This window comes from Chiloscyllium plagiosum, unplaced genomic scaffold (assembly GCF_037043375.1).
Source record: "Chiloscyllium plagiosum isolate Xiang-an unplaced genomic scaffold, Cpla_swu_hap1 HiC_scaffold_23, whole genome shotgun sequence".
NCBI classification, from domain to species: domain Eukaryota; kingdom Metazoa; phylum Chordata; class Chondrichthyes; order Orectolobiformes; family Hemiscylliidae; genus Chiloscyllium; species Chiloscyllium plagiosum.
In genome coordinates this window covers 42,559,187-42,583,128 of record NW_028270161.1, presented here as the reverse complement: position 1 = coordinate 42,583,128, position 23,942 = coordinate 42,559,187, and the positions used below count along the sequence as shown (strand labels likewise).

The 23,942-nt window shown below is 39.1% G+C and overlaps 1 protein-coding gene across 1 annotated transcript in view; it reads right to left on the bottom strand.

Annotated features, from left to right (window-relative positions):
- The window catches only part of LOC122561453 (mucin-5AC-like), a 185,467-nt gene that overhangs the window by 19,827 nt on the left and 141,698 nt on the right, over positions 1 to 23,942 (bottom strand). Inside the window, 8 exon segments of the mRNA XM_087999568.1 lie at positions 1,711 to 2,138; positions 4,846 to 4,899; positions 8,007 to 8,066; positions 11,771 to 11,824; positions 13,018 to 13,077; positions 16,556 to 16,615; positions 21,868 to 21,915; positions 23,378 to 23,431. Of these exon segments, the coding sequence (XP_087855694.1) occupies positions 1,711 to 2,138; positions 4,846 to 4,899; positions 8,007 to 8,066; positions 11,771 to 11,824; positions 13,018 to 13,077; positions 16,556 to 16,615; positions 21,868 to 21,915; positions 23,378 to 23,431 (818 nt within the window).

Here is a 23,942-nt window from a genome sequence, read left to right as displayed (position 1 = left end):
TAAAAAGAAAATTAAAAACAAATTCATCACTCTAACATTGACCTGTTCAATGCAGGTAAACATATAAAGGTGAAAGTAATCAGTATTTAATGCAAACAATTTATCTTTTAAGTAAACAATCTTTATTTCATAACAACTGGAAAAATCGCTTTGCTGAATCAGTAAACTGATAAGTTTTAGCTTTCCAGAATTTTGTAGATAAGTATAGTTTAATAATTACAGTTTCCACACTGTAAGCAATCAAATCTAATCTAAAAAAAATTATTGTTGCTTTATCAATCAGTCACCAATACAATCTGTCCATGACAATATTGGTAGGGGTGTACAGTCTTTGAGGAGGTCAATCCCATGTTACTTTGATGTTATGTGGCATTACTACCATGCTGAATGGGATTGACTTCAATCAGATATAGCATTACAAGACTAGTATCTATGAGGCAATGTGATCCATCAACAGCTGTTAAATTATAATCAAACACAATCTGCAATCTCATCGTGCATTGTGTCCCCAATTGGCCATTACCATCAAGCCAGAAGTTCAACCTTAGTTCAATGAAGAGTGCAGTTGAGCATACCAAACATATGTAAAATTGAGGTGGGAACCTAGTTAAGCTCCAACACTGGATTATTTTGTGCAAACTGCATAATCAGTAAGAAACATGACAGGGCTAAGTGATTACATAACCAATGGATAAGATCTATGCTCTGCAATCCCAGCAACATCCAGTCCTGAAGAACTAATAGGAGAAGGAGGAGCAGGAGGAGCCATAAACAATCCCATCCCCAGAGATGGGATTGCCCAGAATATCACTGCAAAAACAATGTTGAAGCATTTGTATTCAACTTTATATAAGTTAGGAAATGTGAAAATTTGGAATTAATGTGCACACATGTATTATTCCACTGAGCATAAAAATAGGATTTATTAAAACAAATATTTTGAAGGGAATTTTATAAGTCATCATATATTCTGCTGTTGTGCCACAGGTGAATCAGATACATAACCATACTGAACAAAATTCATTCAGTTGGCTTGTGCTAAGTCCATATGCTGTCTCATTGAAACTATCATACCAATATTCGTGGTATCATTTTACAAGTGCCATTCTTGGCAGTAATCATTGGTATTCCAATCATGATTTAATTTTATGCAACTATTAAGAGTACACACTCAGATTTCCAATGTGTCTTCTCAGTCGATGAGACTTGCTGTTGAAAATGTGTACATTTTCAGGATCAATTCAGAATGTGCCATGTTTTGTACATTTTGGAAATGTAACTAAGTATCAATTAATGTCCAGACACAGTTACATTTTAGGTTTGACCATAACTTTCGTAGAAGTAGGTACATCTATTTGGTGCCATATTTCTCATATCTGTTGCTACACATGGCTCTATACTTGGTAGAGTCTAAAGACCAAGAGATGAAGACACTCTGAAGTCTATGAAAATGGCTGCAATGTTCCATCGTTGGGTGATTACAATAAAACATTTAATTTTGTTGTGTCTTGTCTCACCAGAAATATGAGCTTTGAATTATTGTCATGATTTGCCAGAGGGAAATTCCATTGCCATTGGATTATTTCCTAATCAAAAACTTGTGCCCAATTTGAAACATCCTGTAGATCTCTTAACATGATAAAACCTATTGACTCAAGTGTTCACTCAAGACATTCTTTACATTAGAAAAAATGAATCATATTTACTTACCTTCCTTGGTGGGTTTGAATTGCACTGACAAGGTTCTGGAGGTTTCTCTGTGACATGGGTAATTGGAGGCTCATAGACTGTAGAATGTATAATAGACACAATGGCTGTGGATGTAATTTGTGATGTTAATATTGGCTCACAGCACACCCTAATTCTATAATCCAAACACATGAGGTGATTCTCCGGTGTCTGTTCATTGTAATTACAAATCAGTCCTTCGTTTATATCACAAGAAACATTATCCTTTGTTTCACTTATTGGTCGTTGTGGGAACTTGACAGCTTCACAAGCAATGTCATTTATTTTGTAAGAGGAGGAAGGACACAGTTTATAGCGAATTGTCTCCAATAACTCAGAATCCCCTTTGTTCTGAATAGTTGGTGTATTTTCATTAAACCAAGATGACCATATACCATTGCAATATGGTTCTGTGAAATAAAAGGAGACAAGCTTATTAACTTTGTCATAAACAAAAACATTTAATCAGAAATTCAGAGAGACGACACAGTGATATCTAAATCTTGGCTTTGAATCTAGCCCATAGTGAGTTAGAGGAAAACCATATTTCTCTTGTCGCTGGAAGAATCCTGTGTAAAAGAGTTCAGATTATATCAACTCAATTCTTTAATGAGTTTATCTTCACATGAAATAAGACTATTCAGTATGAACTGGCAATCTCATTTAAACATGCAATGAGAATTATAACTACTGAAAACAAATCAAATTTCAAATCAGCAATGAAGGTAGTCCTACTCTGAATTTGGCACAATTATACTTTGCTGGAGTAGAATCATACAGACAAAGCATAGAATCAGACTGTTCAATCCAACCATAATCCCAAACTAAACTAGTCCCACCTGCCTATAAGATCACCAAACATTTCTTATTCACGTACTATCCAAATGTCTTTGAAACATTGTAACTGCACCACATCTATCACGTCCTCTGGATGTTCATTCTACTCAAGACCATTCTCAGTCTAAAAATGTTGCTCGTCATGTCTTTTTTAAAATCTTTCTCCCCTCATCTTAAAAATATGCCACCTTAGTCTTGAAATCCCCCACCCCAGGGAAAAGGTACCTGTTATTCACCTTATCTATACTCATGATTTTATAAACCTCCATGAGGTCACCTCTCAACCTCCCACTCTCCCGTGAAAAGTATTCCAGCCTTGCCAGCCTCTCTTTGTAACTCAAGCCCTCCATTTCTGGAAACATCCTGCTAAGTCTTTTCTGAACCCTCTCCAGCTTAATAATATATTTCCTTTAACAGGGTGAGCATAACTGTCCACAATACTCCAAAACAGGCCTCACCATGTCCTGTACAGCTTCAACATGACATCCCAACTTCTATACTCAAAAGGTATGGGTGAGTAGATGATAGTTGAGTGGATGATAATTTGCATTCAATCTGCCTCTCTCTCTCCTAGATCACCATAAGGTAGATGATTTGAACGTTCAAATAGAGGTAAATAGGGATGATTTAATTGTCACAGGATGACAAGCCGAAGAAATGAATATTCAAAGATACGTCATTTTGAATGGATAAGCAAAAAGGAAGAGGAGGTGGAGTATCATCTTAATAAAGGGACAAGTTCATTATATGACTATCCTTTTCCTTCGTGGAACATGTGACAAATAAACTTGATATCTAAAGACGTAACAATATATTATAATAAACCCTTTTTTTTATTGACTTTCAACAGCATTGATGCACTAAGATCATGAAAGTCAGTTGGAGGATTTTACCTCAACCAGTGCCAAATTACTAACTTAAATCTTAGTTTGCTATGTGCTGTGTTTGGAAAACAATTTTGTAACAATTGCCCAAAAATCACAATATAATGAAAAAGTGAGACAAATATTTGCAAAGCAAATTCACGGAAAGCTCTTTGTTAGGAAAATGGCAGTATTTTCTTACCAACACAGCAAAAGAATGTATGTTAACAGAGAAGAATCCATTTGTGGAGACAGATTTGGTGTAATTTTTGAAATTACTGTCATTTACCAGGTACATAGATGCTGGTAGGTGTAGTTGAGGTTGTTTTCCGGATTTGTGGTGTTGTTTGTATGAAGTAAAAATAAATTTCAACGAGCTCTGCTACACACTAAGGCTTTTCTGTACCAGGTTTACCCTTCTGTTGCAGGGAGCCAAGCAGAAAGATAGTAAAAATCTAGACACCTCTGCATCAGTCTCCTCAATACATTATTCCATCAGTGAAATAATACAATTGTTTAATGATCTTTACATTCAGCTCTTTGAGTCCATAAAACCTAAGTTTTTATCTCTGCTATTGCTTCATGACTAATCCAACATCAGGTTGGATTACAATGATAGTATTCCACTACCATTTCAACGATTGGGCGGGTAATTTTCAGCTGTCAGTTATGGCAGGGGTGGAGTAAGGATATTCCAAGGAGGAATCCACTGTCCGGAAGTCAATAAAATCAACAGATAGCAGATGGAGAAATAAAAACTTAGTGCCTGTACAGTGCTCAGAAAAGTGGCAATACCTGGACAGAAATTTGTAGTTTATACTAGAGTGACACAGATTGGCTACATCTCTTTCTCTCATTCCCTGATATTATTTTACTTCCTCAGCGTTGACATTGAGGGAAAATATGTTGATAATTGACAAATGTATTATTTACAAAGGCTATATGCTGTAATGTTGCCTTCTTACATGGAAATATACATGCCAGTATCAACATTAAGAACTTTTTTGACTTTTCTGACTCGTGAATGTACCAACTGAATATATTTTAACAATTTTTAATAATTTGTAAATACTGAGGATTTCGATCTACACAAGCTGCACATAGTTTGGACAGATTTATAAGTATTGCCCACTATGTGCTTCTTTGTATTAATTTGATATTGCTTTGGTTAAAGTTATAATTTGTAATGCAAATCCAGTTCCAATAAAAGATCAATGTCAGGAGCACAATTTCACAACAAGTTTTGCCCTATAATTTTCAGCATAATGACCAAACTTCAAGCACTTTTCCAGTAACCAAACAAGAGTATTTGGAATTACAAATGAAAGGCAGGGGTTGTTACCTACTCAATGACAGACCATATGGAGTTACTTGTGGAGAGAACTCTAGGGCAGAGCATCAATCCACTGTTACTTACCAGGTATGTATTTGGTGGTTGATGCAGTTGTAGTCTGTATGGGTCGAGTAGTTTCTGTAGAGAATGGGAAAACATTTTAATCAGCTACAATTTACACTGGTGTTGTTAGAGTTAGGATGAAACTTGATCATTAACTTTCATGCAGCAGCATGTAGCTTCGCACAGAGGTTGGTATTTAGGCACTTCTGAATCTGCTCAATAAATGTAGTTTAAGTAAAGAGTATGAAGTTTTTAATGGTCCTTATACTTGTAGAAATGATATCCAATATATAGCAGTTGAGGAAATTGTTGCATAGATTTAAACCCATTGATAATGGAGTTCCTGCAAACATTAGGTTTTAATAAACAGTCAAACAATGAGATACTCCGCCACATTACCAACGGACCAGAAAATACTAGAGAGGCAATCCTGGCAATTACATAGGTCTCGTGTCTCCTAAATCCATCCAGTGCTGTTTGAGCATTTGCTGGGACCCCTCGTCCAGAATAGGGAAGCCTTCAGGCCAGCAAGATGTTCAGTAGACTGGCAAAATTTGGAAGGATAAGTGATGGCAAAACATTGAGTGAACTAGTCATGAAATGGCATCGATGAACAAAGTTCAGCAGTGGCAATAATAATTCCTGATAGGATTCTATTTATATTGACATTCATGGACACTTCATGTATTTACATTGTAGTTTGAAAATTTCATATTATATTTGTCATTGTGTTTATACGGCAATTTTACAACTTTGCACATTTGTACAACTAGTCCAAAATTGAGATGTGGTAATTACTATCAAAGAAAGATATGTAAAACTATCTAAATAAAACTCTAAATGATCATCGATTGTGCAAACTGCACATAAAGTCATCTTGTAACGGCTGCAGGAAAAAACAATGGCCCCCATTTTTCAATGACTAATCAATTTTGAAATGCAGATAGGAGTTGATGGGAATTCCCAACATGCCAAACTCTGGAGAAATTTCCTAGGAATTTTCAATGCCACCTGAAACCCTACAAAACTATTTGCTTAAATCCAGATGAGAAGACATAAAGGAAAAATGGAGCTGTAGGAGATGGACAACTCATCCTCTCGCCTTGCCAGTTTATTTCAACAATTCAGAACACAGGACCACGGGAAAAAGCAAATGGCAAATCACACAGAAGGGTGGTGCGTGTATGGAATGAGTTGCCAGAGGAAGTGGTGGAGGCTGGTACAATTGCAACATTTAAAAGGCATTTGGATGGGTATATGAATAGGAAGGGTTTGGTGGGATATGGGCCAGTTGCTGGCAGGTGGGACTAGATTGGGTTGGGATATCTGGTCGGCATGGACGGGTTGGACCGAAAAGTCTGTTTCAGTGCTGTACATCTCTATGACTCTATAACTCAAAGATAGAATGTGCTAATACAGCGGATACAAATCAACAATTAAATAACTGTAGTTTCAAGTTCAGCATCAAACATCAAGGCACCTCTAAAACTTGTTAACCCTGTAACCTTTATTCTATAGTCTATTCTATAGTCGATATCAGTAATTCTCCGCTACAGATGTATCACCTGGGTTTGTGCATTTGTTTGATGTCACTAATTCATTATTTCTTTTTCAGAGGTAGTAGGCTCTAAGATTTGATGTTTTTGCAGACAAAACAACGTTGTTATATAGTACCTTTATTTTCCAACAAATTATGTTTTAAATGAAACATGTTTGTTGCATTGTAAAAGAAAATATAATACTTGTTGCAATATACTGCAAGAAGCTTCAAAAGACAGGAGCTGATTCCCTTCCTCACTTGCTCCTGAAACCCAAAATAGGATCTATGAGTTCTCATTTGTTTTGCAGTGAAAATATTTTTCCTTGGTGCATAACTATCATTTTTACCTGGAATGATTGTTGTAGAAGTGGTTTCTGGAAGACTTGTTGTTGTCCATTCTGTTACTGTGTGTGGTTCACAGCAAACTCCAATTTGATAATCGTAGCAAAACTTTCTTCCTCCCAAACCACTTTCATTGAACGTACAGACAAGTCCTGTGTCTATATCACAGGTCACATTGTCTATTGATTGACTCACTAGCCACTCGGGGTAATCAACAAATTGGCACTGAATTTTATTAATTGTATCAGACAAGGAAGGAACAGTTCATCACGTATTGAATCCAATAATTCAAAGTCCTCTGGGTTGATGTCAGAAGGTGTATTGTCATTAATCCAAGGGGACCATTCACCATTACATTCCTCCTCTGCAAAATAAGGAGACTGGACTTTCTAAATCTGTTTGTAATCAACTGAGTTCTTAAGAAATCTGAAAAGGGCAAATGACAGTGAAATTTCACCATGATTGAACATTAACTAAAAAAAAAGCACAATATTTCACTGTCAGACTGATCTAGTGTCAGATTATTTTGTCAACGTAGGATTCCACTCATAATATCAAACATCAAGGCAGTGATTGTCAACTGCCATGGTGAAATAAAGATCGAAGAAGGAATCCAGAGATTGACTTGAATAATTAGTGAGCTCTAGGAGCTCCTCAATGTGTGATAAATATATTTAATCAACGAAAACATGTTATTTAATGAGAATAGATTTTATAATGCATCCTTTCCTACTGGAGTCAAGTATGCTTAATTCAAATATCGGGGATATGGATGAGGACGTTATTGTTCATTACAAAGTGATCCATTAATTCACATCTATTTCTAATACATATCCCTCTTCCATAAAATACTGGACAAAGATATACAAAGAAAGAAAAAGATACGGGACACCAAATCATGTATTAAAATATATGATCATCAATTCATCACTGCTGTGTCAAAAAACTCTCTGTTACAGCACTGTCTGTACCTACACCACATGAACTGCAGCCATCCAGGAAGATAGTTCAGCAGCACCTTCCTGAGGGCAGTTTGGGATGGACAATAAATGCTGGTCTACCCAGTGACACCCACAACCAGTTAATGAGAAACAAAAAGAAATACAACGTCTAAAGCATTCTCCAAATATTCCATCTAAATGAGTGGAAGTGCAAACATGTTTCGCATGAAATGTAAAATATATGCATGTAAAAATAAAATCCATATCTTATTGTCATCTCAATAACAGATCACAGAGTTGGAAAGTAAAACTCTGATTGAGACAAACATAGTCCTCAGTATAAAACCATTGTCCCTTACCAGGTATGTAGCTGGTGGTAGATGTCCTTGTAGTCGGCCTCTCTGATGGTGTTGTTGTTTCTATGGATCAGAGAAAACATTTCAACTTGTTACACATCCCCCTGAGGCTCAACAGAATCAAATCTAAAAACTTTCTTTCCTGGTTCATGTAGTCAAGTTAAGCAATTGCAAAATTAAAATTATTCTCTATCTCATTCTATCAATAAAATTACTTTAGTCAGGAGACACCACACTATTTTTGAATTCATAATTCAGTATAACATTTCTATGATAGAAGTGCTACTGGAAATGCCATGTCGATTTATTGGACTTTCTGTAAAGATAAAGTAAAATACTCTGGATGGTGGAAAACCCCAGGCCTGCCAACATTAGTGGAGAGAAAAACAGAATTTATGTTTCAAGTTTGATGTGAGTGTTGTTCAGATCCGTAGTTGGCAATAGCCTGTGGAACAGTCGCACATGAGGGAGACACAAACCAAAATGATAAAGAAGGGTTCTGAAGGCAGGCAAGCAACAACTTCAGCAATTATACAGTGGGAGCACCTTGTGTGTACTCCTGTACAGAACCAGAGCTCAAGAGTGAGCTGCAGATCCTCGTGTTCAACATATTCAGATATTTGGCAATGCTGCTGTTCTTGCTCATGAGTTAATTAAAGTGATTAGATTACTGGCCATGCCAATATAATCATCAATCATTTTCATGATATTGGTGGATGGCAGGTCGCGTGTAATGCAGATGTCCTGTGTGTTACTCTGGAATAGGCAGGTCCATAACAGTTCTTCTATAGTTTGACAATTCTATGCAGACTTGAAATTCTTTATCATGCCATTGTTACATCAAGGCAACAGAATGTGCAATAATGTGAGCCCAAGAGCAACCTTCTGTTTTTCTCAGTCTCATTCCACTTGTTGGGAGGAATTCAATGTCCTCCCCTGTGATGGGTTCGGTGATGGTGGGAGGCAATGTTTTATGCTGGTCTATGGTGGATGATGTCCCAATGCTTTCTTGCTTCCACACCACTTAAGTGGCAAAGATTCCTGCCCAATTGTCAATTGAGATCCCTCAAGGCAATTAACGTCCACCACCCGGCACTCATGCCCCCTCAGGGGTGGTCTCTCAGTGTTGGATGAGGAACTTATAGGGATGAAAACCTGGAAAGTAAACTCTCGGATTGGCCAACAGCTTTTACTACGCACCTTGTTCTTCCCAATTCTGGGCGGGGCCTGTTACTGCCCCCACTGAGTGCTGTTTTAGCTCTCCATCAGCCGGGCCATTACTGCAAAGGGGCAACGGGGGATATCAGGAGAGATCTCCAGCGTTACCATAAATTATAGCCAACATTTGAAAGATCAAGGCAGTGATCTTCAGCTGCCAACATGAGGGGATGAGGGAATTGAGGGAAATTAAATTCCATGCCCACAATGACTGCCAGATAACATTTCTAAAGATCCATGAAATGAGAAAACCTAACAAGCCCTGCCTCTAGACTCTGATCAGTGAGTATTAGTTCAATACAATGTTCCACTGATGTGTCTGATGGAGTTCAATGGTTCGGCTTCATGAACATCTCTCAGCCCTTAGTATTTTCAATCTATAATCTCTGTGTTACCAAAGTGTGCCAAGTATGTTTGATAACTAATATTATATAAACTACGAAAGCAAAGACCTGTATCTGAAGAAGAGGCACTGAATTTAAAACATTGACTCGCACTCTCTCTCTCTCTCTCTCCCCACAACTGCTACCAGATCTGTTTTTATTTCGAACGCCACAGTAGTGATTGGAATGTGGTTAGCCAGGTGGAATTCATAGAATCTCAGTTCCCTGATTGGACCAGATTAACAGCCCTATGAGAGAGCCCTGGCTGACAGATATAGACAGGAGTGACAGAGCTTCTGTTCATTCAGAGCTGGCTCTGACGGAGCTGGATCAGTGGCAAGGACTCTGCATGTGTAAATAAAGGCTGACGAAATGTAACGGGATACTGGCCCAGGTGGAGTTATTTCATTCAATACCAGCAGCATTTTGCTTTTGTCATAAAATGTTTTCTTGCTGGAAGATAAGAGTTAAGGGAGAGTGAGGAGTTGAAGAAAATAGGCATCAGTCAGATGCTTTACTGGAGAAATAAAAGTGGCTACAAGTTAATAAATCCCCACAACCTGATGTTCCACATCCCAGAGTGTAGAAGGAGGTGTGACAGGGACATTCAATGCATTCAAGACTCATCGGCTTTTGAATGATTCCTGCAGATCTGGCAGGAGCAAATGTCACCCCATTATTTAAGAAGCAAGAGAGAGACAAATAGAGACATACAGACCTGTCAACCTTACATCAGTAGTAGGAAAAAATTTTAGAATGTATTCTAAAGGTGGGCAGATATAGAAACCTAGAGATAGATAATGATCCGATTGGGCATTCTAAAGGCGGGCGTAGATAGGGAGCTGATTGATATTGATCTGATTGGGCATTCTCAGCATGGATTTGTGAATTGAGAATAGTATTTGACAAACTTGACAGTGGCTTTGAGCATGTTCTGAACACAGTTGATAAAGGAGAGCTGATGGACTTAGCCTTCAAAACATTCGCATACGCTATCAAAAGGTTTCCCTAAGTGAGGCTGGTTATAGCTGTTCAAGCACATGGAGTCAAATAATCTACTGCCATTGATTAATAATTAGCTAACAGAGAGAAAGCAGAGAGTAGGAATATATGGATCACCCTCACGTTGGCGAGCTCTGAGTAATGGGTTACTGCAAGGGTCAGTAACTGGACCCCAGCTGTTCACAATATGCAACAATGATAAGCAGGTGGGAACCAAATATAATATTGGCGAATTAGCAGGTACTGCAAAGCTAAGTGAGAATGTGTGCTGTGGCAAAGATATAATGAGCTTTCAAGAGGATTTGGACAGGCTTATTGAATAGGCAAGAACATGGCAAATGGAATATAATGTTGAAACGTGAAATTATCTAATTTGTGACGAGAAACAAACGTGCAGTGTATTACTTTCAAGGAGAGTGGTTGGAAAGTGCAGATCCTGATAGAAATGCAGTGTCCTTATCTATACATCACTGAAGACTAACATGCAGGGACAGCCTGCTGTTATGGAATGTCAGTGTTAATCACAAGAGGATTTGGACACAACTGAACTGAAATCTTGCTTCAGTTGTGTAGCAGCCTGGTTCGACTGCATCTGGAGCAGTGTCTGCAGTTTTGATCTCCTCAGAAAAGATATTGTTGCCTAAGAGAGAGTGGAACAAAGGTTCAGGTCAGTGAGGAATAAATACAAAGAGTTTTACAGTCGGGCCGGCATGATAGAGTGAGACTGACTGTCCTCATGACCTTCTCTCATCCCTTGATATTGTGATAGATCACCAGTTTTGGTAATATGTGACAACTATTTATGACAACCAAGTAGATGTTATTTTATAATACTATTATGATATGCTTTTCTCGAATGGTGATGCACAGATGGAGTTCCATCATGAGGAACATTGTGTGACAGCAACTCGTAAATCAATTATCACCAACTTCTGACTCACATTTCACTTCCAACAAAAACCTATGTCAGGAGCACTACTTCAAGATAAATATTACCTGAAAAGGTACAGCATAATGACCAAAGCTACAAGCAATATTTCAGTATATCATTAGAAAAGAGTATGTGTGGGTACAAATCTACTCAATGACAGGCCACAGAGAGTTACTAAATAATCTACGTGTCGAGACAGTTCAAGGACAGAGTGGCAAACCACTGTTACTTACCAGGTATGGAGATGGTGGTTGATTCAGTTGTAGTCCGTATTGGGAAAGTAGTTTCTATTGAGAATATGAAAACATTTCAATCAGCTACAATGTACACTGAGGCTCTTGGAGTCAGGATAACATTAACTTTCATGCAGCTTGTATCGTTGTTAGTCTGCTCAGTAAAAGTAGTCGAAGAAGAGAGCATGTAGTTATTAATGCTCCATAAACTGGTGCAAATGATGTCCTAAATGTAACAATTGCTCTCATTGTCATATAAGTGTAACCATATTAATAATGGAGTTCCTGCAAATATTATTTGTAAATTAACGGTAGGATTTCTGAATGAGGTACTCATTCAGGTTGACCTCAACTTTTCCAGATAAGCAATGGATCTGAAAATACCACTGCACCAATCCCATCCATTCTACAGGAACCATACCTGAAAAGCCATCCAATGCTGATTGGACATTTACTGGGACCCTCACCCAGGACAAGGAAACCTTCAGGTCAATTAGGAGTTCAGTAGAGTGACAAAATTTGGAGGGATTAGGGATGGCAAAAATTTGAATAAACTAGTCATGAAACTGCATTAGTGAACAACACAATTTCAGCAGTAGAAATGCAAAGTGCACATCTGCTCATATAAATTCATTTATACCCACGTTCATGCGCACTTCATGTACTTACATTGAAGTTTACAAATGTGCTCTCATCTCCTTATTCTATTTATGTGGCAGTTTTACAAGTTTGTACGTCTACATAACTAGTCCAAAACTGAGAGATGGTAAATAGTATCAAAGAAAATAATGTAAATCTATACATGATGTAAATGATTACTGATTGTGTAAACTGTACATAAAGTCATCTTTAACTGTTGCAGAAAAATGCATTCCTTTATCAAACTCCTGGAATTCACTGCCTGTTACAGTCCTGTGTCTGTACCTACAACTCATGGAGCTGTTCAGAAATATAGCTTAGCAACACCTTCCTGAGGGCAGTTTGGGATGGGCAATAAATGCTGATGTTGCCAGCAATACCCACAACCAGTTAATGAGAAACAAAAAGAAATACAATGTCTAAAGCATTGTCCAAATATTCCATCCAAATGCGTGGAGATACAAAGACGTTTAGAATGAAAAATAAAATATTTGCCTGTAAAAATAAAGGCAAGCCTTGTTGTCATCTTAATAAATGTTCACAGACTTAGAAAGTTAAACTCTTATCGAGAACAGCTTGGTCCTCACTATATAACCATTGTCCCTTACCAGGTATGTAGCTGGTGGTAGATGTCCTTGTAGTCGGTCTCTCTGATGGTGTTGTTGTTTCTATGGATCAGAGAAAACATTTCAACCTGTTACACTGCACCCTGAGGCTCAACAGAATCAAATCTAAAACCTTTCTTTCCTGTTGCATGTAGCCATATTAAACGATTGCAAAAGTGAAATAATTCTCTTTGATCTCAGTCTGCTCAACAAAATTATTTTTGTCAAGAGAGACCACACTATTTAATGACTTATAATTCATTATCATTTCTATGATAAAAGTTACAGAGTTTATGTTTCAAGTCTGATGTGGCTGTTGTTCAGATCTGTAGTTGGCAATAGCCTGTGGCTCATTCTCACGTGAGGGAGATGCAAACCGAACTGATAAAGAGTGCTTCTGAAGACAGTTGAGCAACAATCTCAGCAATTAATACAGTGGGAGCACCTTGTTTGTACAGAACCAGAGACAGAGAGTGAGCTGCACATCCTCATATTCAACATATCCCGATACATGGCAATGCTGCTGTTCCTGTTCATGAGCTGACGAAAGTTATTAGATTACTGGCCATGTCAATATAATCAGCAATCATTTTCATGATATTGGTTCACAGATTGCTTTTAATGCAGGTTTCATGTGTGCAAGACTGGAAGAGGTAATTGCAAAACAGCTTTTCTATAGTTTGCCGATTCTGTGCAGACGTGAGATTTTTTATCATGTTCTTTTTATATCAAGACAACACAACATGGAATAACACGAGTCCAAGAAGGACCTGTTGTTTCTCAGTCTCGTTCCACTCACTGGGAGGAATTCAATGTGCTCCCCTGTGGTGGGTTCGATGTTGGGGGGCAATATTTTATATTGGACTATGGTGAGTGATGCCCCACTGCCTTCTTGCCTCCACCACAATTAATTCACATCACAAAGGCTCCTGCCCGGTTGTCAATGGAGCTCCCTGAGGGTAATTAACATCCACTAACAGACTGTCATGCCCCCACCAGTGGTGGTCTCTCAGTGACAGGGATAACAGTTAGGATCTCCAGCATTACCATAACTTATAGCCAACATTTGAAAGCAATGATTTTAGATTAGATTAGATTAGATTACAGTGTGGAAACAGGCCCTTCGGCCCAACAAGTCCACACCGACTCGCCGAAGTGAAACCCACCCATACCCCTACATTTACCCCTTACCTAACACTACGGGCAATTTAGTATCGCCAATTCACCTGACCCTGCACATCTTTGTGATGTGGGAGGAAACCGGAGCTCCCGGAGGAAACCCACGCAGACACGGGGAGAACGTGCAAACTCCACACAGTCAGTCGCCTGAGGCGGGAATTGAACCCGGGTCTCTGGCGCTGTGAGGCAGCAGTGCTAACCACTGTGCCACCGTGCCGCCCACAGCTGCCTACATGAGGGGATGGGGGAATTGAGGGAACCTAAATTCCATGCCCACAATGACTGCCAGATAACATTTCCTAAAGATCCATGAAATGAGAAAACCTAACAAGCTCTGTCCCCAGACTCTGATCAGTGAATATTTACAATGTTCCACTGATGTGTCTGATGGTGTGCAATGGTTCAGCTTCATGAACATCTCTCAGCCCTTAGCATTTTCAATCTATAATCTCTGTGTTACCAAAGTGTGCCAAGTATGTTTGATAACTAACATTATATAGCCTACGAAAGCAAAGAACTGTTTCTGAAGAAGAGGCACTGAATTTCAAACATTGACTCGCTCTCTCTCTCTCTCTCTCCCCCCACAACTGCTACCAGATCTGTTTTTATTTTCGATTGCCACGGTAGTGATTGGAATGAGGTTAGCCAGGTGGAATTCATACAATCTCAGTTTCCTGATTGGACCAGATTAACAGCCCTATGATAGAGCCCTGGCTGACAGATATAAACAGGAGTGACAGAACTTCTATTCATTCAGAGCTGGCTCTGACGGAGCTGGATCAGTGGCAAGGACTCTCCATGTGTAAATAAAGGCTGACTAAATGTAACGGGATACTGGCCCAGGTGGAGTTATTTCATTCAATACCAGCAGCATTTTGCTTTTGTCATAAAATGTTTTCTTGCTGGAAGATAAGAGTTGAGGGACAATGAGGAGTTGAAGGAAATAATCCTAAATAATCTTTGGTTTCCTTGCCTAACATTAGAAATATTCAATATTCAATGACCCCACTTCTTTCTGAGGTAGAAAATTCCACTGTCACACAACCCTCAAAGGAAAGACATTCTCTTCATCTCTGTAGGCGTGGATGGCATGTTGGCTCAGTGATAAGCACTGCTACCGCATGGTGGCAGGGACCCAGGTTCAATTTCACCTTTGGGTTACCGTGTGAAGTTTGCATGCGCTTCCAGGCCTATATGGGTTTCCTCTGGGTGCCCGGTTTCCCCTCTCAGTTCAAAGATGTGCAGGTTAGGTGAATTGGCCATGCTAAATTGTCAGTAGTATCCAGGGAAGGTTAGGTGGTTTAGCCATGGGGAAATTCAGGGATAGGGTAAGTCTGGGTGGGATGCTTTTCAGAGGTTAGTGCAGACCCGATGGACCAAATGGCCTCTTTCTGCACTGTAAGGATTCTGTCCTAAAGGATGAGCCATAATTATAAACCAGTGCCCTTTAGTTCTGATATGGGGAAACATCTTTTCCATGTCCACATTATGAAGATTATTCAGGGTCTTATAGAGTTCAATCAAATCATCTCTTATCTTTCTAAATTCTAGTGGAAACAAGCCTAGCATGTCCAATCTATCCTCAAGATTGTTCCCACTCAATTAACTGATCTAAGTCCATCTACAAACTCTTCAGAAAAATGAGACAAAATCCAGACAGTGGAAATCAGAAATAAAAACAGAAGTTACTGGAAAAACTCAGCAGGTTTGGCAACATCTGTGGACAGAAGTTCTGAGGGAGGGTCAATGAACCCAAAGCATTAACTGATTTCTCTCCACAGATGCTGTCCAACCTGCTGAGTTTTTCCAGCAATTTTGTTTTTTTTTTGTTGCAAACTCTTTGGCCCGGATTTTCTAATGGCCTAACAGTTGTTATTCCAGTAGAGTTACACATGGGAAGACTGCAGAATCTTCATCGTAGCAGACTCCAAAGGAATTGCTCAGGAAATTGGATTCTCCCTTGGACAATTTCTCTACATCTGGAACCCTCCAAAAGTCTGCATTAAAATCCGAGACTTCAGAGAGTTACGATGAAATTAAACTTTAAGAAAAGTTAGTCAGGAAAAGTGAGACTATTAAATACATGGCCTAACACCGGAGTAGCTATTAAATGCTGGTCCCATGCTTAACACACACATCCCTAACTGCACCTCAGGGGTACAGGTTAATAAAAACTGACCTAGTTCTCAGTTACAATCTAATGACCAGTGATACAAACATTTTCAAAAGTAAATAGCTTAGAAAGGAAATTCATGTAGAAAATTGAAACCAATATTGTGTTACCTATACAGTAACAGTTCACTATAAACAACCCACTTGTGGAGATACACCTCCTGCAAAGTATATAACACCTCCCACTTACCAGGTACAGAGCTGGTGGGAGATGTAGTTGAAGTTGTTGTCGCAATCAGTGGTGTCGTTTCTACAGAGTAGAAAAATATTTCAATCAAATGCGCTGCACACTAAAGTTCATATGTATCAGGTTTATCAATTTACTTTTCTGCTGTGACTAACAAAATGCATAAAAAACTTTGACAATTGCATCCATTCACTCCTATCTTAGCCTACTCCAGCAGTCAACTTGATGAACTGAGATTACAACTATTTAGTGATCCGTATGTTCAGTCCACTGTTTAAAAAATGAGAGTTGCTAGAATTGTCACGCATACTTGTAAAACACAAGTTTCAAATCTGAGTTTCCAATAACCAGAGAAAACTCTTTTAAAATGGATAGGTCTGTAGTGGTTCCAACAGACCAGATAAACACTGCTTCTGAAACTATTTGGGCATCTATCCTGGAAATTATACTAGGGTCATGTTCCCCAAGAGTTTATTGCACTAATCTATCTGAAATGTATGAAGATACTGGAAGGTCATCTTGTTGAGATACATATGCTAGGAATCTGCCCTACCTTAATCGGGCACATGCTATATTACTTTTTTGAGTAAATGTGAAGAAAAGTTAAACAGATTGCCACTTTAACCAATGCATTTGCTTTGTTTGGGTGTATTGACCATATTGGTTTAAAATATAAGAAACCACATTGCTAGCCTGAAATGGGGTAACAGCTATTCCAGGTTTGATGGCATTTTCATGAAGTCTTGTGCGATAATTGATCATCTTCCAATTTCACTGTAAACGATGGCAATTCAGCCAAATGTTTCACTACATGATTGCTCTGGCACTATTTCCTTTCTCTTATTCATAGTCCACTCATTTTAAAGATCACAAAATAGACTCTCAGTTGTGTATACATGGAGTAGAGGGAAATGAAAACTCAGTAGAATTCATTGCCCAAGAAACTTGATTTTCTAACAGTTATCAAAAAGTACAGAGGAACCTCGATTATCCAAATATCTGATTATCAAAAGGAGATCTCAAGATCCCGATAGAAACATTACGTCAAAGAGCTGTTTCAACCCTGATCGCATCTTTTGTTGACAGGTACAATGATTAAAAACGAACTCAGCTCACTGAAATGCTGCCGAGAACAGTCCTCGGCAGTCCAGGCCCCATATCTAAATGACTGACCTCTTGCCCCTCTCTCTGTCTCTCCCCACAGTTTCCCTGGTGTTCTATACAGGCATGTACCCTAAACCTCCCCTTCCCCAGATAATCTCTCCAACATTGTCCTGGACAGGGCAGAGGTGGAACCTGTCAAAAAGTTGTGTGTGTGTTTGTGCGTGCATGCATATGCTATTTGGAGACTTATTCCATAAAGGTAGCAGCAGGCTTACTGTCGGACGGTGGGTGGAGATGGACGGGGGAATGGGATTGGGGCTGGGGGCGGATGGGGGGATGGGTTGGGAGTGGATGGGGAGTGGTGGGGTGCAGGGTCTCGTGCGCAGTGTGCTTTTGCCTAGTTTCTGGAACAGGGAGCAGACTTCACCAAAATTTCCGAGCCCCAGAGGAAATCAATTAACTAAATAATCATTTATCTGAACGAAATAGTGTCCGCCCATCTCATTCGGATAATCTAGGTTCCTCTGTGATGGTGAATCCTGAATCTGAAAAGCAGAAACTAAATAATAGATAGGTTTTACTGATCCAATCTACATAATATAAGATGATGGCCTGTATGATTTCTCTTAATATTTATATCCAAAGAGATTCTGTCAGTGCGTTAAAGTCAACAGAGTAACTAGCAAAAGGAGAGGGTCCCTTAAAGACCAACGTGGCCATTTATGTCAGTGGTGGGTAAGTTGTTGGATGGGTTTCTGAGGGACAGAATTTACATGCATTTGGAAAGACAAGGACTGATTAGGAATAGTTAACATGGCTTTGTATGTGGAAAATCATGGGTTACTAACTTGAGTGAGTTTTTGAAGGGGTGTTAAAGAAGATCGATGAAGGCTGAATGGTACACCCGGGGTGCAGCTACACAGTTCCTTGAAAGTGAAGTTGCAGAGGGGCAGGTTGGTGAAGGAAACGTTTGGTACGCTTGCCTTTATTGGTCAGAACATGTTGTCTATATGGACTTCAGCAAAGCATTTGACAAAGCTCCGCATGGTAGACTGGTTAATAAAGTGAGACACATGGGATCTAGGAGGAGTTAGCCAATTGGATACAAAATTGACTTGAAAGTAGGAGACGGAGGATGGTGGAGGGATGCTTTTCAGACTGAAGGCCTGTGACCAGCAGCATGCTGCAAGGATCAAACTGCATTTCATCATTTATATGAATGATTCAGATGTGAATATAGGAGGTATGGTTCGTAAGTTTGCAGATGACACCAAAATTTGTGGTGTAGTGGACAGTAAAGAAGATTATCTCAGAGTACAACTGACCTTGATCAGATTGACAAATGGACTGAGGAGTGGCAGATGGAGTTTAATTTAGATAAATGTAAGGTGTTGCATCTTGATAAGGCAATTTAGGGCAGGATGTACACAGTTAATGATAGAGCCCTGGGGAGTGTTGCCGCACAAAAAGATAGAGGGGTGCAGCTACACAGCTCCTTGAAAGTGGAGTTGCAAGTTGGCACAGTGGTGAAAGAGAAGTTTGGTGTGCTTGCCTTTATTCATCCAAACATGTAGTATAGGATGTCACATTCTGGCTATACAGAGTATTCTAAAAGTGTCCTAAAAAATGCTATGTACAATTCTTATCACTCTTGCATAGGAAAGATGTTGCTAAACTTGAGAGAGTACAGAAAAGGTTTACAAGGATGTTGATGAGCCTAGAGGGTTTGAGCTACAGGGAGACTGAATAGATAGGTAGATGCATAGAGATGTACAGCACAGAAACAGACACTTCGGTCCAACTCATCCACGCTGACCAAATATCCTAAATTGTTCTAGATTCATTTGCCAACCATTGGCACATATCCCTCTAAACCCTTCCTAATCATGTACCCACCCAGATGCCTTTATAAATGCTGTAATTGTACCAGCCTCCACCACTTCCTCTGGCAGCTCATTCCATACACACATCACCCTCTGTGTGAAAATGCTGATCCTTAAGTTCCTTTTATTTCTTACTCCTCTCACCCTAAACCTATGCCTTCTAGTTCTGGACTCCCCCACCCCAGGGAAAAGACCTTGTCTATTTATCATATCCATGCCCATCATGATTTTATAAACCTCCATAAGGTCATCCCTCAGCATCCGACGCTCCAGAGAAAACAGCACAAGCTTATTCATCCTCTCCTCATAGCTTAAATCCTCCAACCCTGGCAACATCCTTGAACCATTTCAAGCTTCACAACATCCTTCCCTCAGTCCATTTGTCAATCTGATCAAGGTCAGTTGTCCACTACTGCTGGGACATGGCTTTTCAACTCCTAATAGTTTGGGTTTCTTTCCCCTGGACCATCAGAGGCTGAGGGACGACCAAATAGATGTTTATATAATCATGAGGGGCATGGATAGGGTGAATAGCCAAAGTCTTTTTCCCAGGGTAGGGGAGTCCAAAATTAGGGGGCATAGCTTTAAGGTGAGACAGGAAAGATTTAAAAGGACCCGAGGGGTAATGTTTTCACGCAGAGGGTGGTGCATGTATGGAATAAGCTGCCGGTTGAAGTGTTGGAAGCTGATACAATTACAACATTTAAAAGGCATCTGGATGGGTACATGAATATGAAGGGCTTAGAGGGATATGGGCCAAGTGCTGGCAAACGGGACTAGATGAGACTGGGACGTCTGGTTGGCATGGATGAGTTTTTTGAATGGTCGTTTTCCGTGCTGTACGACTATCCTTTTCCTTAGTGGAACATGTGACAAATAAACTTGATATCTAAAGACGTAACAATATATTATAATAAACCTTTTTTTTATTGACTTTCAACAGCAGGGATGCACTCAGATCATGAAAGTCAGTTGGAGGATTTTACCTCAACCAGTGCCAAATTACTAACTTATATCTTAGTTTGCTATGTGCTGTGTTTGGAAAACAATTTTGTAACAATTGCCCAAAAATCACAATATAATGAAAAAGTGAGACAAATATTTGCAAAGCAAATTCGCGGAAAGCTCTTTGTTAGGAAAATGGCAGTATTTTGTTACCAACACAGCAAAAGAATGTATGTAAACAGAGAAGAATCCATTTGTGGAGACAGATTTGGTGTAAGTTTTGAAATTACTGTCATTTACCAGGTACATAGATGCTGGTAGGTGTAGTTGAGGTTGTTTTCCGGATTTGTGGTGTTGTTTGTATGAAGTAAAAATAAATTTCAACGAGCTCTGCTACACACTAAGGCTTGTCTGTACCAGGTTTACCCTTCTGTTGCAGGGAGCCAAGCAGAAAGATTGTAAAAATCGAGACACCTCTGCATCAGTCTACTCAATACATTATTCCATCAGTGAAATAATACAATTGTTTAATGATCTTTACATTCAGCTCTTTGAGTCCATAAACCCTTAGTTTTTATCTCTGCTATTGCTTCATGACTAATCCAACATCAAGTTGGATTACAATGATAGTATTCCACTACCATTTCAACGATTGGGCAGGTAATTTTCAACTGTCAGTTATGGAAGGGGTGGAGTAAGGATATTCCAAGGAGGAATCCACTGTCCGGAAGTCAATAAAATCAACAGATAGCAGATGGAGAAATAAAAACTTAGTGCCTGTACAGTGCTCAGAAAAGTGGCAATACCTGGACAGAAATTTGTAGTTTATACTAGAGTGACACAGATTGGCTACATCTCTTTCTCTCATTCCCTGATATTATTTTACTTCCTCAGCGTTGACATTGAGGGAAAATATGTTGATAATTGACAAATGTATTATTTACAAAGGCTATATGCTGTAATGTTGCCTTCTTACATGGAAATATACATGCCAGCTTCACCGATCAAGAACACAGGGTTGGAAAGATCACATCGGTTTTCCCGCTCCTCGGATGCTGCCTGACCTGCTGTGCTTTTCCAGCACCACTGCAATCTGGACTCTGGAAAGATCACAGCCTATTCAAATTGCTCACTAATTGATGCAAAATTCCTGGTATGCTCGCCCTTTCCACTAACTCTTTATCTCATGAATACAATTCTCTAAAAGCTACCCTGAGTTACAACATAACAACCAGTGATACAGACATTTTCAGAGCAATTAGAAAGGAAATGTTGCCTTTACTTGCCTCCACTGCAACGTAAGCAAGTTTGAAATCATTGACCTTCAGAAAAAGACTTGGTGCAAGGTATAAAAGGTTTGTCACTTGCCAGGGATGTACTTACTGAAAGGTGTAGTTGTAGTCAATGTGCTTGTTGCTGATGTTGTTGTTTCTGTAGAGCAGGAAAAACGTGTCAATCTGCTGACCAGTACCCTGAGGCTCCTTCATTCTGATTAAAACCTAACAAGATTCTGCTGCATGTTCTCAAGATTTGTAAAATTACAACCTATTCTAACTTAATCTAATATATCAGCAGAGAGAGAATAAATCAGCGAACTGGCCCATGCGTTCAGAAAATCAGTAGGTAAATATAAGCTTGTTTGAAACTGCCATGTATATCTCATTGCAATGATTTTGGAACTGCAGCTAACATCGGTTTTAATTCGCTTGATATCAGGTTAGATCCATATTAAGTGGAGTTCTCCAGAAAAACAGGAAGTCTAAGAATAATTGTACAGCAATCTTTTGCAATAACATTGGTTTCCATCTTCAATGGTGTAAAGACAACGTCCCTGCCTCTGGACAAGAATTCCCCGGTTCAAGTTCCACTGCTCCAGAGGTGAACTGGTTGACTAGAATATTATTGACACTTCACAGTCCCCTCCAAATCTGAGTTGATGTCACTATTCAGTGTCATTTATCATTCACAGGAAGCTGAACCATCACACTGAAACATATGCAACGCTGCTGTTGCTGTCCATCACGAATTGTGGTTACAATGCTAACTCTCTCAACCTATGAATTAGTTCTTTTCTTGAGACAGATGATCATGCAGAAGACCCCTAGACTGGGAGAGTTGACGATGGCATAGCTATTCTTAATTTAATACATTTTCAGATAGATCGCAGATAATTTATCACATTCTAGTTGCATAGTTTCACCACAATGGTGCATAGAATATCAACCCAGCACCGAATTTGACTGTGTGACTGATTTACCTTTTACACGTCATCCTAAAAATCATAGGGGATAATGTTCTATTGCCTTCCAGTGGAGATGACATGGTGAAGGAAAGTTAAAATCTACAAATGAACCTATACAATTCTCTAGTAGGCATCAAAACAAAAATTGATAAGTTAGAAGTTTAATGTAGTTGTAGCACAGGATGAAATAATCTAAGGAAACTTTTTGTATAAGCGTTAAGAACTGTGCAATCCTTTTTTGACTTTTCTGACTCGTGAATGTACCAACTGAATATATTTTAACAATTTTTAATCATTTGTAAATACTGAGGATTTCGATCTACACAAGCTGCACATAGTTTGTACAGATTTATAAGTATTGCCCACTATATGCTTCTTTGTATTAATTTGATATTGCTTTGGTTAAAGTTATAATTTGTAATGCAAATCCAGTTGCAATAAAAGATCAATGTCAGGAGCACAATTTCACAACAAGTTTTGCCCTATAATTTTCAGCATAATGACCAAACTTCAAGCACTTTTCCAGTAACCAAACAAGAGTATTTGGAATTACAAATGAAAGGCAGGGGTTGTTACCTACTCAATGACAGACCATATGGAGTTACTTGTGGAGAGAACTCTAGGGCAGAGCATCAATCCACTGTTACTTACCAGGTATGTATTTGGTGGTTGATGCAGTTGTAGTCTGTATGGGTCGAGTAGTTTCTGTAGAGAATGGGAAAACATTTTAATCAGCTACAATTTACACTGGTGTTGTTAGAGTTAGGATGAAACTTGATCATTAACTTTCATGCAGCAGCATGTAGCTTCGCACAGAGGTTGGTATTTAGGCACTTCTGAATCTGCTCAATAAATGTAGTTTAAGTAAAGAGTATGAAGTTTTTAATGGTCCTTATACTTGTAGAAATGATATCCAATATATAGCAGTTGAGGAAATTGTTGTATAGATTTAATCCCATTGATAATGGAGTTCCTGCAAACATTAGGTTTTAATAAACAGTCAAACAATGAGATACTCCGCCACATTACCAACGGACCAGAAAATACTAGAGAGGCAATCCTGGCAATTACATAGGTCTCGTGTCTCCTAAATCCATCCAGTGCTGTTTGAGCATTTGCTGGGACCCCTCGTCCAGAATAGGGAAGCCTTCAGGCCAGCAAGATGTTCAGTAGACTGGCAAAATTTGGAAGGATAAGTGATGGCAAAACATTGAGT